This window comes from Lissotriton helveticus, chromosome 6, assembly GCF_964261635.1.
Source record: "Lissotriton helveticus chromosome 6, aLisHel1.1, whole genome shotgun sequence".
NCBI lineage: Eukaryota > Metazoa > Chordata > Amphibia > Caudata > Salamandridae > Lissotriton > Lissotriton helveticus.
The window spans coordinates 211,260,168-211,273,931 of record NC_136067.1 but is presented as its reverse complement, the minus strand read 5'-3'; the positions used below and the strand labels follow the sequence as shown (position 1 = coordinate 211,273,931).

Here is a 13,764-nt window from a genome sequence, read left to right as displayed (position 1 = left end):
TTTCTGAACGCTTTTTTGTGGCTACGGAAGCCGGATTAGTTGCTTCCGCTGTGGCTGTGTCAGCCAATGAACTCCCTGCAACGTGAACGCCATCACACTGATGACTCCGTGTATATATCATGTGAGTCTTTTGTAGTTCTTTCTGTAAAAGAACTATCTGTTCCCAAAGCCTTTTATGCTTTATTGTGGCACCTGTGTCATCTTTGTAATCGTTTTGAACCCAGTTCTGCAAGTCATTATTGTAAGATTTGACGCAGTAATGCGAATCGCACACTATTAGTGTCGGGAATTCGTGATCGGCATTTTCGAGCGCCATCTTTAAAGATCTTATTTCAGCTCGCTGAGCTGTACAATCTCCCAGAGATTGAGTTTTAGTGACCAGTGGTCTAAATTTTCCTTCGTGCCAACGACCTTTAACAATCGCGCACGCAGCACTGTAAGCTTGTTTACCCCCAACTGCGGGTTGTGCTGATCCGTCTGTATATATTATAGAGCCGTAGTGTTCTAGAGGCAGGATTTCGATTGGCAGAGGATATTCTTCTTCATATTCTAGATTTTCTAGTTTTTTCATTTTCGGGTCAAAATAGTATTTTACTTTTTCTGTAGCAAGAGAATTTTCCCATTGTATCCATTTTGGATCTAATGCCACGGTAGTTAAATTGCGTGAACTTGTTAATGCCTCAAAGGCTGATTCTGCTGTTAAAACAGTTATCCTTTTGCCTTGGTCTCTCTCTTGCTACAGCTGTTTGAACCGCTTTTACAATGTTTTCCGCAAGACTGAATGTTTTTTCAGCTTGTGTGTACAAATGTGATTTGTAAGCTATTGGTACCGTTTCTCCCTCATTAGAGGTCAGGTACGTGAATCCGCATCTTCCTGGGATGACTCGGATTACAAGGTTGCGTGTGTTATCGCGAGTTTGCAATTTTGTTTTAGCTAACATGTCTGTTTGCAATGATCTCAAAATTTCTGTGTGTTTTTGAGTCCAATTGATTGGTTTAAAATCAGGTTTTATTAATTCATAGAGAGGTTTAACCCTCTCTGCATAATTTAGAATGTAAGTTCTTCCGAAATTCAGGAAACCTAGTATTGATTGTAAGTTCTTCAGCGATTTAGGTCCTTGGAGTACAGCGCACTTCTCTAAGAAATTCTCTGCTAGGCTTTTGCCTTCACTTGATAATTCATATCCTAAAAACAGGACTGTTAGATGGGCAATTTGTGACTTTTTAAAGTTGAATTTGTAACCCTCTGCTGCGAACCCAAGTATTATGGTGTTCACTCTTTTCAAGTGAGTATCCAAGTCATCATCTGTTAGATAGATGTCATCGACATATGATAATGCTTCATCATCATATATTTGTAGTAACTCTGTTACCCTTGCTGAGAATAATCCTGGGCTATTCTTGAATCCCTGTGGGAGTCGACAGAAATTTTTCTGCGACCCCATTATTGAGAAAGCGGTCAAATGCCTGCTTTCAGGTGCAATGTTCTGACAAAATAATCCATTAGAGATGTCTAATGTCGTTTTGTATTTTTTGCGCACAATGTTATTCATTAGTGCTGCACTGTGTGAATTTTGTACTGCAAATGTCTTGCTACATGAGTTAAGGTGTCTGTAGTCCAATACTAGACGATATGAATCGTCTGGTTTGGAGACAGGAAACAAAGGATTGTTCATTTGTGAGGTGCATGTTTCAATCACCCCCTGGTATTCAAGTTGATCTAAGATCTCCCTGACTTGTTTTTCAGCATCTTGATTAATTGGGCACTGCCTTTGTGCAGTTGGTTGACATTTTAACTGGATTTTGTGAGGAGGAGAGTCCTCATCCCATCCTACATGATTTTATATAATGCAGGAGCTTGGGCCACTGCCCATTTTCTTGCATATGTATATTTTTTATGAATTGAAATATGATCTGAAAAGGCAGGCATAATCATTTCTTCGCCATGAGGGCACTCCCTGACAAACTCTGGTGGCCAGTCTTTTTCAGCTAAAAGGATTTCATAGCCTTTGGAAAGGTTATCCCAAAATAGACCCCTTACTTTCCTAGTCTTGTCCCCCTCTATACGTAATGTTATTTCGTATATTTTATGAGGTTTGCTAACTCTGGTATCTGCAGTTTCCACCTGAATGTATTCATTCGTGTCCACTGTCTCCAGATGATTCATCAAGATCTTGCGAGCTATTGTCACTTCTGCTGCGCTGTCTAGTATTGTCTGGGCCCACTCTCCGTTTTTCAGTTGTGTCCTCGGCATGTTTAATTATTTTAATACTGGCTACCTTCTTCCTTGGAAATTGTAATTTTTTACTTTGAGCAGGTTCCTTGTCTTTGGACTCTACGTGCTCTTCCCTGTGTTCTGACCGTCCTCTTCTTTCCCGTTTTGCGAGGAAGTCTGAAAAGATCGAGAGGGACGTGTATCAATATCTTGATATCTATCAGGTTTCTTCAAATTATCCCTATTTTTAAGGTTGCATCTTTTCTCAGAGGGCTCCCTCTGGGGAGACTTGTGTCCTTGGTCCGGAGATCTTTCTCTCAGCCGAGGACACCTTCCTCTTGACTGGAATCTTTTTTCTTTGGGAGTGGATTGTTTATTTCCATCCCAACTCTTTTTTGGAGTGTGTAGATTATTTTTAATAAATATCTTTTCAGGATTTTCAGTTAGTTGGGGTTTTACTGGTTTCCCACCCAAACTATCTCTTCCTAGTTCTTCATAGGATTTTTCTATGATTCTGGCAAGTTCAATTGGTTGGTCTGCTATATCTGTTTCTTTCAATTTCTGGCGGATCGCCACAGATGCTGCTTCTCCTTTTATGTTGGCTAATAACATAGCCGAGACCTGCTTGAAGTCTTTCAGTAATTTCATACCCAGAGTTAAAGCAGGTTCTGGACCGTATTCATTTTGAATCTGTCTTAGCACATCTGGTATAACCGCCATGGACGGAACACGGAAGCAAAGACTGTGCCCCAAGTGTCACAGTCCTCCACATGTGGTGCGATCCCCATTGGAAGACAGATAGTCAGAATTCTGTGTTTCTCAGTAGGTGTAGTATCCGGAAATACTGCCTCTATTTGAGTGATTTTTTGTGCTAACCAGAATTGAATTTGTTCCCGTTTTATGGGTACTTTACCCAGACATGATTGTATGTTCTGTGGTGTAATTTTGTTTGTGTTCCCATGATGAGGGGTCAGCTGTGGAATGTTAATAGCTGGTTGGACTGTTGAAGTCCGCATTACATATTGGACTAATTGTCTATGTATTTTAATTAGTACTTTTAGCTGTGCTAAAAGTTCCCTGACTTTTTACGATGTCTGAATGTGGTGTGTAGCTGGCTAAAACCGGCCACGTTGCTCCTGGTCTACCTAGTGGACCGAGCCTGGTGATGTGATTGTTATGTTTTAGGGCGCCTTTAAACCAGAGAAGGTGCTCTTGGTATTTTAATGGGATTTCCACCTCCTCGAAAGGGGTGTTCTCTTCCGGAGGTTCCTCTATTTTGTAATAGTGGAAGTCGTGTGTGACAGCGTTTGCTGCTGGAAAGTTTATCCATGAATAGAATACCTCTGTCTGCCGATATTCATGGGCCTCAATTACGAATATGACTGTACCACCTCTTGATGTCAGTCCGTTTTCTAGAAGTTTAACAGTTAATAGTTCTTCTTATGTTGACCGGAATGAGTATAGCATCCGGGTCATTCTGTTGGAGAGTTGTGTCTTCCAACAACAGTTGAGACGCTGTAGCATCTCTTTCTTCGTCTCCGTCAGGCATTTTACTGACAGAAAGTCTTTTGTTGCAGATGAAGTTTCAAGGAAACAAAGATTAGGTGCACAACACTGTATCCTTCAACGTTGACTAAACCAAAAACTCTACCTAGGAATCTCTTCCTACTAAGTTCAGGCGAATTTTAACCTTTTACCCACTCCAGACGTCTTTTGGAGTATTTACGGGGGAAAAGGGGTTCTGTGTAAAAAAGCACGACTGAGTTACTCCAACGTCTTGCGTTAGATTTATCGCCTTACCAAACGTTGGGCGCCATGTAGTGTAGTTCCTATATTCCCAATAGGTTCTGCGCATTGAAATAATATAAACAGCAGTGTAGACGTAGGACTGAGGTCATCTAGGTCTCTACTGACTATATTAGACTTAAGGTTTGCCAGCTAGCTCAGAGGTCACTAGAAAATTTCTTGAATAAACGAGGAGTTTAACCTCCCTGGATAGACAAGAAGGGATTAGCTTCTGACAACCATCAATCATGACAACTTTGCTCCCCCAGAATAAGAGTGTATCTCTAGAGTCGTGTGAAAACAATAGACAGCTATTTCACTCAGTCAAGTGTGCATACTTAGTTTCACCAGAGTGCAGAGAAAAGAGACTGGCGTTTTCAATAAAAGGTGTTATTTATTGAGCAGTCTTCTTTCTCATGTAAGAGAAATGAATTGCCACGATTGCAATACTCGTAGTAAAGTAAAGTGCGTACAGTAAAAGGAGGATTATAAAATAATACTGTAAAAGCATTGATATGGTTTGAGCCATATGATACTTTAAAATAGATAAAATATATACATACATATATACATTGACTAACGTACTCAACTGGTGCTTCTAAATACGCCTACCCCGGTGTACCTGACCCAAGCCTAATACGTGGGAAGGAGTAAGTAGCAGTTTAAGTTAAGTTTGTTTTGCCAAGAATCTGACTCAAGAATTCTCTTTAAGGGTTTAGTCAGCTCCGTACCTGGGTAATAGAAAGCAGGAGGTCTTGTATCTCTCTTTCAGGACTCGATATCCCAGTAACCCGCGAAGGTATCTGGAAACACCGGAGATGGATTTCTCGGCAGGAGAAAAGACAGCGTCTCTCTCAGTGCGTCAAAAGGGAGGGGCAGCGTCCGTGGGCTCTCGCACCAGCTGGGCTCTCGGGCAAGTATAGCTGCTCTGCTCCAAAATCACCACCGTGTGTTTGCTTAAGGCAACGTTGGAATATTTATACCTGAAAGGTGCCGGGTTTGACGTAAGGTTGGACATAAGACGTCAATAAAGATGTCACTAAGAACTGGGCGTTCTTACAGTGCTTTACAGGAGTTCTAGGATGAAATCAAAACAAAAGCAAGGGGGATTTTCCAGGTTGCTGGAGGTTTGGTTTGTTTAGAGAACTCGTTGTGCTTTCTAGGAGTCCGGGGAAGTAGCCTTGCTTAATGTGACTGTATGGGCTACGACTAAAACATGGATATGAATCGTTATGCCTTGATAGGGATATTATTGATTATAGCCGAACAAGGACATAAAATAGAAGTATCGATTTAGGTTCCTAGATAAAAACACAATACCAGCACCATGTGTAAGTCCCTAATCTAACAAAACAGTTCCCCTCTGCACCAGCCAGGTTACTCCCCTGTTTCTGTCTTCTAAAGCGCCAAGATGCTCCTTGGAGTGCAAACCGCGCTATACAAGACACCTTTACATTACATTACAAGTTGGTCCTGTAAAAGATTCGACCTCGTGAGCTGGAGGTCGCCGCTGATGCCATCCTCATATAGGAACTAGGTGCACGCGTGGTTAAAAGTACTACCAACACAGCACGTACACCCACAACCTTCTCTGCCCAAGGAGCAACGGTGAGGCGGGTGGGCACTAGCAGAGTGAGATGTCAGTATTCTTAGACTGACTGTGCCGATGTGTGGTCTGAGATGAACGAGTCTGCAATCACGTCACCTCCATGCAAATGTAAGGGACACAGAGAAGGCTTGGTGAGGACATTCAAAACGGCTAAAAATACAAGATTGCAAGCCTAAGCAGCGATAACCGCACAAACAGAATGAAAGATTGTGCTCTCAATAAAATGGTGCGGCAGGATGAAAGCCTTTCTCTAAATCGAGCCAGTAGGACCAAATTACGTAAAATTCGGTGTGAAACGATTTTCTAAAATACCCTGCAATTCTGTCCCCTCATAAAACAAGATGTCAGTGTTTAGTTGCTTCGCCCTGTGAAATGAATCCAAAAAAAATAATGAACAATCCCGCGAGTGGTGTGTGTGCGCGCCACAGGAGACATGCTTTCCCGAAACCACGTGACGGCCTATTGGTGTCTATTACGCGCACCAAGCGTGTAATAGACACCATTAGGCCGTAGGCGGAGCAACGCGCCCGCCTTCAGCCAATTGCGTGCAGTCTTTTATAAAAAGAGGCACGCAAAGGGCAATGGAGTAGCACAAAAGGAATCGCACACGCACGAGCGTGTGCGATTCCTAGGTCAGTGCTAAAACCCCGTTTTTCGAATATAAAATGCCTCACGCTGCGCAGCACTGCTTCGCAGTGCAACGCAGGTCGCGAGACCTAAAAACGGTGTTTCAAATTTTCAGAATGATACACTTGTAAAGCATTTTGGATTGTGTAAATCGTAAAAGAAAAGTAACAAAATTGCCACAAGTTACTACATAACACTGCATCAAATAATGTATATGATACTCACAACAAATTGAATACACTTTTTCCACTTAGCATAAATTGTAAACCAATTTGCTTGAACAAACACTGTAGTGTTTGAAACCAGCGACGTGTAAATTACACCACATTCTCTTTCAAGCAAAATAGCTCTTACCTATTTCACAGGCATTAGAAGCAGTGACCAGGCGTACGCATTGTACAATCAACAAATAAAGCTATGCACATGCAATTTAATGTTTAATCTCCCTACACTCAAAATGGAATGTCCTCATTGGTCACACAGTAAGGGAGCACGCTTATCATTGCACCAGCTATCGTTGGTTCTCTAGTATCATCAATGGACAGAATTATAAGTGGCTCAGTATTATAATTTACTATCATCAGTGAACTAGAGTATTAGCGACTTTCTGTTTAAAGCGGGGACTATCGCGTTAAGGGGCAGAAAAAGAGTGCAGACGCCAATTTATTTTCTGAAAAACTGCCACAAAAATAGTGATACTCCATACATTTTCTGGTACTCTATATAAAAGCGGAGTTATATTTTTCTCGCAAAGTGTCTTTTTTAACATGTACACGTGTGGATGAATAATATTAACAGGTACGGTGGCTGGCTCTAAAGCACTCTGTATCGTTAAACCTTCCTCTTTCTAACTGTCAACTAAACATAGCTTTTTAGCCAACATGTTCTGAATAATTAACAATGCAAGTGTATTTTTTAAGAAGTGCTCCCCTTAAACTCTCTTTGGAAATAGTTGGCTTACTCACCGTGCTTACTTAATGTCTCATTCACTGCTCAGATCTATAATTTCGGCGAAAATATGTCAGTAGCTGATGGGGCATATATGAGGCGAGATATGCTTGTACTGTTCGACTGCTAATCTGCATGTTGAACAAATTTAATTTATGAGCATTTGTCAATTCATATAATGACTCAAAATACTTGCTAATATTTCTGTCTTTTTCACTCGCTCAAATAACGACAGAGACAATTTCAAAAAATACATTTGATGATAATAAAATCATTCAAAATACCTTTTATGCTGGTTTTCGCTCCAAAACGGAAATTAAAGTGCTGCGTCGCACATTATTTTCTCCCACAAACCTGTGCCTCATAGACGGCACAAATTGACCAGGATAAATGGCTCTGATGTTGCCCTGCTCTTTACCAGCTATCATGGCAACAGTCATGTATTATCAAAGGTGTCAGAGTGGCCTCTGGTAGAGTTCTGCCTTGATAACACGTCAAACATTATCCAATGTTAGACTACAACAAAACCTCAAATCAATCTATAGTAGCACTTGGAGACATGGGTATTTCAGAAGAAGACCGGCGTTAAACTGCACAAGAATTTGTAAAACCAATACTTTGAGAGGTAGAAACACTCATGCTTTCTACCAGCTAGAAGCTCTTGTTCAATGTATTGTCATCAAGTTCAATGTATTGTCATCAAGCTCAATGTTCCACCTTAAACGGGCAGCTCCGTGGGATAGGTCCAGAAATCTCCTTGGTACCACAGAGCACACACTTAAATAGAATCATATTAGAGCTCGTGTAACCTTATGATCCAGTAAAAACTCCTTAAGGCAGTTAATTGTGGCATATCCTGGTGGAGGTTCACGTAGAAACGGACAAACTAGGAACCCCTTGGCACTGAATAAAGGAACAGAAAAACTGAAGGAAAAACACAGAAGCACAATAATGTTTAGCTAGATCGTGAAATGAAATTGAAGATCCAAAGACTACATCTATCACCATACTATGAAGACTTATTGAAGGTAAACACCTGTGAAAGGTTCTGGGCTAAGTTGTTTGAACGCTATAAAACTCAGCATTTGTGTTTTCGAAAATGATGGCTTCTGGGGCGAATTGCCTGTGACGAGGTGTGTTTCCTTGCTGGAAAATGTATTTGGGTATGCTACCAACTGAATTCTTGTGCAGCATTTAAAGTCAGCACCACCGAACAAGGTGGAGTTCCTCTGAAGAGCTTAATGCAAGTGAAACAGCATGATGCCAGGAAAATATCTTCGTGAAAACTGAACAGTGTAAATGAAAGAAGATTACGTCATTGAAAACTAGTTAAAAAGTTAATGTTAAAATTTTTAACCATTTAAAAAACGACTTCTGCTATGGGGCCTTGTCTTACTCAAGTCAAACTCTTAAGAAAAGCTCTGCACTGCTTTGCTTGAGCACTACCACAATCTGTTTTTAGATGGTCAATTTGGACTGCGCAAAAAGAAGGGAGAGGATGTGGCCTATTGGCTAGAGCAGCCAACATCGAAGCTTGGGAACCGTGTTCGACTCTTTGTAGGGACACTCAACATCCTGCGTTTCTGAGCAAATCACTTAATCTCCCCGTGCCTAACAAAATGAATGTGTCCGTTTGTAACGCAACTAGTGCTCATGTAAAGCGCTCCGATAACTTCGGGTCGAGTTTGCGCTATATAAAACTCCCCAAAAAGAAATAAAAGATGGGTATCCACTGATGCACAAAAGGGGCAGCAAGGGCTTGGCACTCAAAGGTGTAGTGTGCTTGACTCTGCTTCAAAATGCTCTTTTAAAAAGGGCTAATAATCCATTATAGCTCTTTACTGTGTGATCCTAATCAACTCATAAGTAAGAGAACTGGATCTTACAGTAATTTAAATCTTTCTTAAAACTGTTTTCAGCCACAGGCACAGTGTAAGTGACAAATAGCATGTCACTGCACACATTAAACATCAAATGGGTTAGTTATCAAGTAATGAAGCAAATACACAGTACTCTAGTCTCACCATAAATTACTGCCATGCACACAACTTAAAAACTTGCCCACAGCTAAAGAAAGGAGAACAACTCAACTAAAATATACTTAACTCTTTCCCACAGAAACAATGAATTAAACGGCATTTGTAAAGCGTAACTCTAAAATAGAAACACAACAGAAATAGTATACATTTTAAAATATAAATATTATAAATTACGGTAAACAATTACCTGTGATGTATACTGAAATATGTCAGCAATTATGCGCATGGATGGCTCAGGTGGGAAAATATATGTATTTCTGACCATGAATTCCTTCAGTATGTCATTCTGGATAGTGCCAGTTAACTTCTCTTGTGGCACACCTTGCTCTTGCCCAGTTACAATAAACATAGCCAAGATAGGAACCACTGCACCATTCATTGTCATAGAAACAGACATCTTCTCCAAAGGGATTCCATCAAACAGCATCTTGGTGTCTTCAACTGAATCAATGGCAACACCAGCCATTCCAACGTCACCGTGGACTCGAGGATTGTCTGAATCATAACCACGGTGAGTAGCCAAGTCAAAAGCAACTGACAGTCCCTGTTGGCCCGCTAGGCATTACAAAAGAAAAATAAACGCACATTACCATTTCACAGACATCATCTTAGTGTAATTTGAGACCACAATGCAACATATCTTTACGTATTTAATAATGTACATTAAATTAAGTAGCAGTGCAAAGGCACTACAAGTAGAAAGCATCAAGGAGATGAATACCACTGTGTCCATCTGCAAAAATGAATGTACCTGCTGCACAAGTTACTTACCTTCGGTAACAATATATCTGTAAGAAACATTAGTAGTGAGAGGTTCCTTACCTTAGAATTACCCCAGGCATCAGACTGGATCCAGAAATTTTTTCATCAGCAGGACCCCTGCGCATCGGTAGGCGTGGTGGTGTGGCTCCGCGTGAGTCGTTGGCGCAGGGAAAACATCGCTGGAGCTACTTAGACACGCCCACGCGCGCGGATGTCAGTTCTGTACATGACTTTCCGTGCCAGGAACGCAGAGCCATGCAAGAAACTGACCACTGGTGCCATGATACTAGGGCCCTGAAAGGGATGACCTTAACCCTAGAAATCAGCCGCAAAACGGGGAGGATGGGTGGGGCGGTAAGGAATCTATCACTACTAATGTTTCTTACAGATAGATCGTTACCAAAAATAAGTAACTTGTGCATCTAAAAGAAACACTTAGTGATAGATTCCTTACCTTAGAATAGATACCACAGAAATACCAACCACGGTGGTGGGTCTGCGAACCAAGATCACACCAGAAAGTCCTGGAGAACAGAACGGCCAAAGAAGCAGTCTCTCCTGACTTGGCTGTCCAGGCAGTAGTGCTTGGTAAACGTGTGCATGTCCTTCAAGGGAACTCCTCGTCCCAGAGCAGTAGTGGCTGCCGTCGCCCTGGTAGAATGGGCGTGCAACCCCACCGGAGGCTCTTTTTTAGCCAAGCAGGAACAAGCCTTTATGCACAGAACGACCCGCCGAGAGATGGTCCGTTTGTGCACAGTCCGACCTTTCCTGGCGCCCACGTAGCCAACAAAGAGCTTGTCATCCACCTGGAACTGTTGTGTGTAGCTCAGACAGAAAGAGAGTGCACGTTTTGGGTCCAGACGGTGAAGCCTCTCTTCCTCTTTAGAGGGATACGGAGGTGGAAAGAAGGCGGTCAAAGTGATGGTCTTCCCGATGTGAAAGGCAGTGACAACCTTTGGCAGAAAAGAAGGACGAATCCCTAGGACAACTTTGTCCAGATGGACAGAGAGAAAAGGAGGCTTAGAAGAAAGAGCCTGGAGCTCACTCACCTTTCTGGCAGAGGTGATGGCAACCAGGAAAGCAGTCTTTAGAGTGAGAAGACAAAGAGGGCAATTATGAAGTGGCTCAAAGGGAGCGCACATCAGAAAGGTAAGAACTAGATTCAAGTCCCACTGAGGCATCACAAAAGGAACAGGAGGGAACATGTGCATGATGCCTTTCAAGAATCTTTTTACAACAGGGGACTTGAAAAGGGAAGGTTGATTTGGGAGCCTTAGAAAGGAGGAAATGGCTGAGAGCTAGCGCTTGACAGTGCCCAGAACAGAGCCCTGCTGGGCCAAAGAGAAGAAAAAGAAGTACCTCTGAAAGAGGGGCGGAAAGGGGATGCAGTCTTTGCAGTGCACCATGCCACAAACTTATTCCTGGCTGCCAAGGTAACATTACAGACTTCGGGAGGCAGGTCGAAAGACGTCAACTGCCGCCGCTCAATCTCAACGCAAGGAGGTGGAGGCTGTACACGTTCGGGTGGAAGACATTCCCCTGCTGCTGCGAGAGAAGATCCTCCCGAAAAGGCAGACAGATCGGGGAATCGATGCTCATACTGAGTAGCTAGGGATACCATACTCTTCGAGCTCAGTCCGGAGCCACCAGAATGACTTGGGCCCGGTCGCGCCTGATCTTCTTCAGCACTCTGGGCAGAAGTGGTATAGGCGGAATGGCGTACTACAGAACGCAACTCTACTCGAGCCAAAAAGCGTCACCGAGCGAGTACCGCCTTGGAAATTCCAAAACGCAAAACTGATAACATTGCGCGTTCTCTTTGGTGGCGAGTAGATCTAACCAAGGCTCTCCCCACTGCTGAAAGAGACCTCGTGCCACGTCAGAGTTCAGACGCCATTTGTGATCCATATTGCACCAGCGGCTGAGTTTCTCTGCCCTGGCGTTCAGAGAACCGGTCAGGTGATGACCCACCGAGGGACATGCCCTGATGTTCCAGCCAAGCCCAGAGGCGCAGAGCCTCTTGGCATAGGGTCCATGCCCCAACCCCGCCCTATTTGTTGCAGTACCACAAGGCGGTGGTGTTGTCTGAACACCTGCACTACTCTCCCCATGACAGAAGGGAGGAATGCCTTCAGTGCAAGTCAGATCGCCCGAAGCTCCAGCAGGTTGATGTGGAGCCTGGACTCCGCCGGAGACCAGAGGCCTTTGATCTCCGCCTCTCCCATGTGGCTGCACCATCCCAGAAGGGACGCGTCCGTCACCCCTGTATGTTCCGGTTGGGGAAGGGAGATGGATCTGCCATTGACCCAATCACGATTCGTGAGCCACCACTGCAATTGTCGTGCAGTGCCCTCCAAGATCTGGACGTGATCGGACAGGCTGCCCTGATGCTGTGCCCACTGGAACTTCAGGTCCCACTGCAGAGCCCGCATATGCCATCTGACATAATCCACAAGCAGGATGTAGGAGGCCATCAAGCCCAGTCCGAAGGGTCATCCTGACAGAAACCCGGGACAGAGGCTGGAACCATAGCCTGAATGTCCTGGACTCGCTGTTCGGGAGGATAAAACCGAAACGGCGCCAAGTCCAGAACCGCTCCGATGAAAAGGAGCTTCTGCGAGGGAATCAGGTGCGACTTCGGCACATTGATGGAAAACCCCAGCAAATGCAGGAGGTCAGCCATCGTCTGGAGGTGGGAGACAACTGCCTGGGGCGAGCCCGCCTTCAACAGCCAGTCGTCGAAATAGGGGAAGACTGAAACCCCTGATCAGCGCAAATGAGCTGCGACCACCGCTATCACTTTCGTGAGCACCCGAGGGGCGCTGGTAAGACCAAAGGGCGGTGAACTGAAAATGCTCATGGCCTACCGTGAATCTCAGGTAGCGCCTGTGGGCAGGCAGGACGGGAATATGAAAATATGAGTCCTGCAAGTCCAATGCCACCATCCAGTCTTGTGGGTCTAGGGCAGACAAGACCTGAACCAGTGTGAGCATCTTGAACTTCTCCTTCCGGATGAAGCGATTGATGTTCCGAAGGTCTAAGATAGGACGCAGGCCCTTGTCCTTCTTTGAAACCAGAAAATAGTGGAACAACCACCAGGACCTACTTCTGGCGTCAGAACGCGCTTGATGGCCCCCTTGGCCAAGAGGGCCGCAACTGCCTGCTGGAGAAGTGCCAAGTGATCCCCTGACATGTGGGGGCACTGAGGTGGCATGGCTGGAGGGGTTGTCTCAAAGGGAAGGGAGTAACCCCTTCGGACAATTTACAGCAGCCACTTGTCTAAAGTGATGTTGCGCCAGTGGTGGAGATGATGGCGTGTGCGTACACCCACTGGCATCTTGTGGGCCTGAAAGCTCGGACTAGGAAGGCTTGGAAGTGGATGCTGCGGGGTGGAGGTGGACTGACCCGCCCGCTGGCCCCCTGAACCGCCTCTACAGTTCCCACTTCCGTGGCCACGCTGAGGTTGTTACTGTTGTGGCCTGTGGCTCTGCGAACGCCGTGGGGCACCCCTTCCGTGGCCACGAAAGGAGCGACAAGCAGAAGGCGGAGGAGATCGAGCGGCCGACAGGCCCAAGGACTTGGCTGTAGCCCGGGAGTCCTAGAAGCACTCCAACGCACTGTCTGCCTTATTGCCAAAAAGGCGAATGCCATCAAAATGCATGTCCATCAGGTTGTTCTGGACATCCCCATAGAAGCCAGTTGTCCTCAACCAGGTCTGGCGCCGACGCGCCACAATGGTGGGAATCGATCTGCCTAGTGAGTCGGCGGTATCCAGCCCA

General features: G+C 44.5%; 1 protein-coding gene across 1 annotated transcript in view; it reads right to left on the bottom strand.

The window, feature by feature from the left end:
* Window positions 1-13,764, bottom strand: part of LOC144762430 (methylmalonyl-CoA mutase, mitochondrial-like) — a 310,401-nt gene that overhangs the window by 269,059 nt on the left and 27,578 nt on the right. The window contains 1 exon segment of the mRNA XM_078647612.1: window positions 9,411-9,778. Within this exon segment, the coding sequence (XP_078503738.1) occupies window positions 9,411-9,778 (368 nt within the window).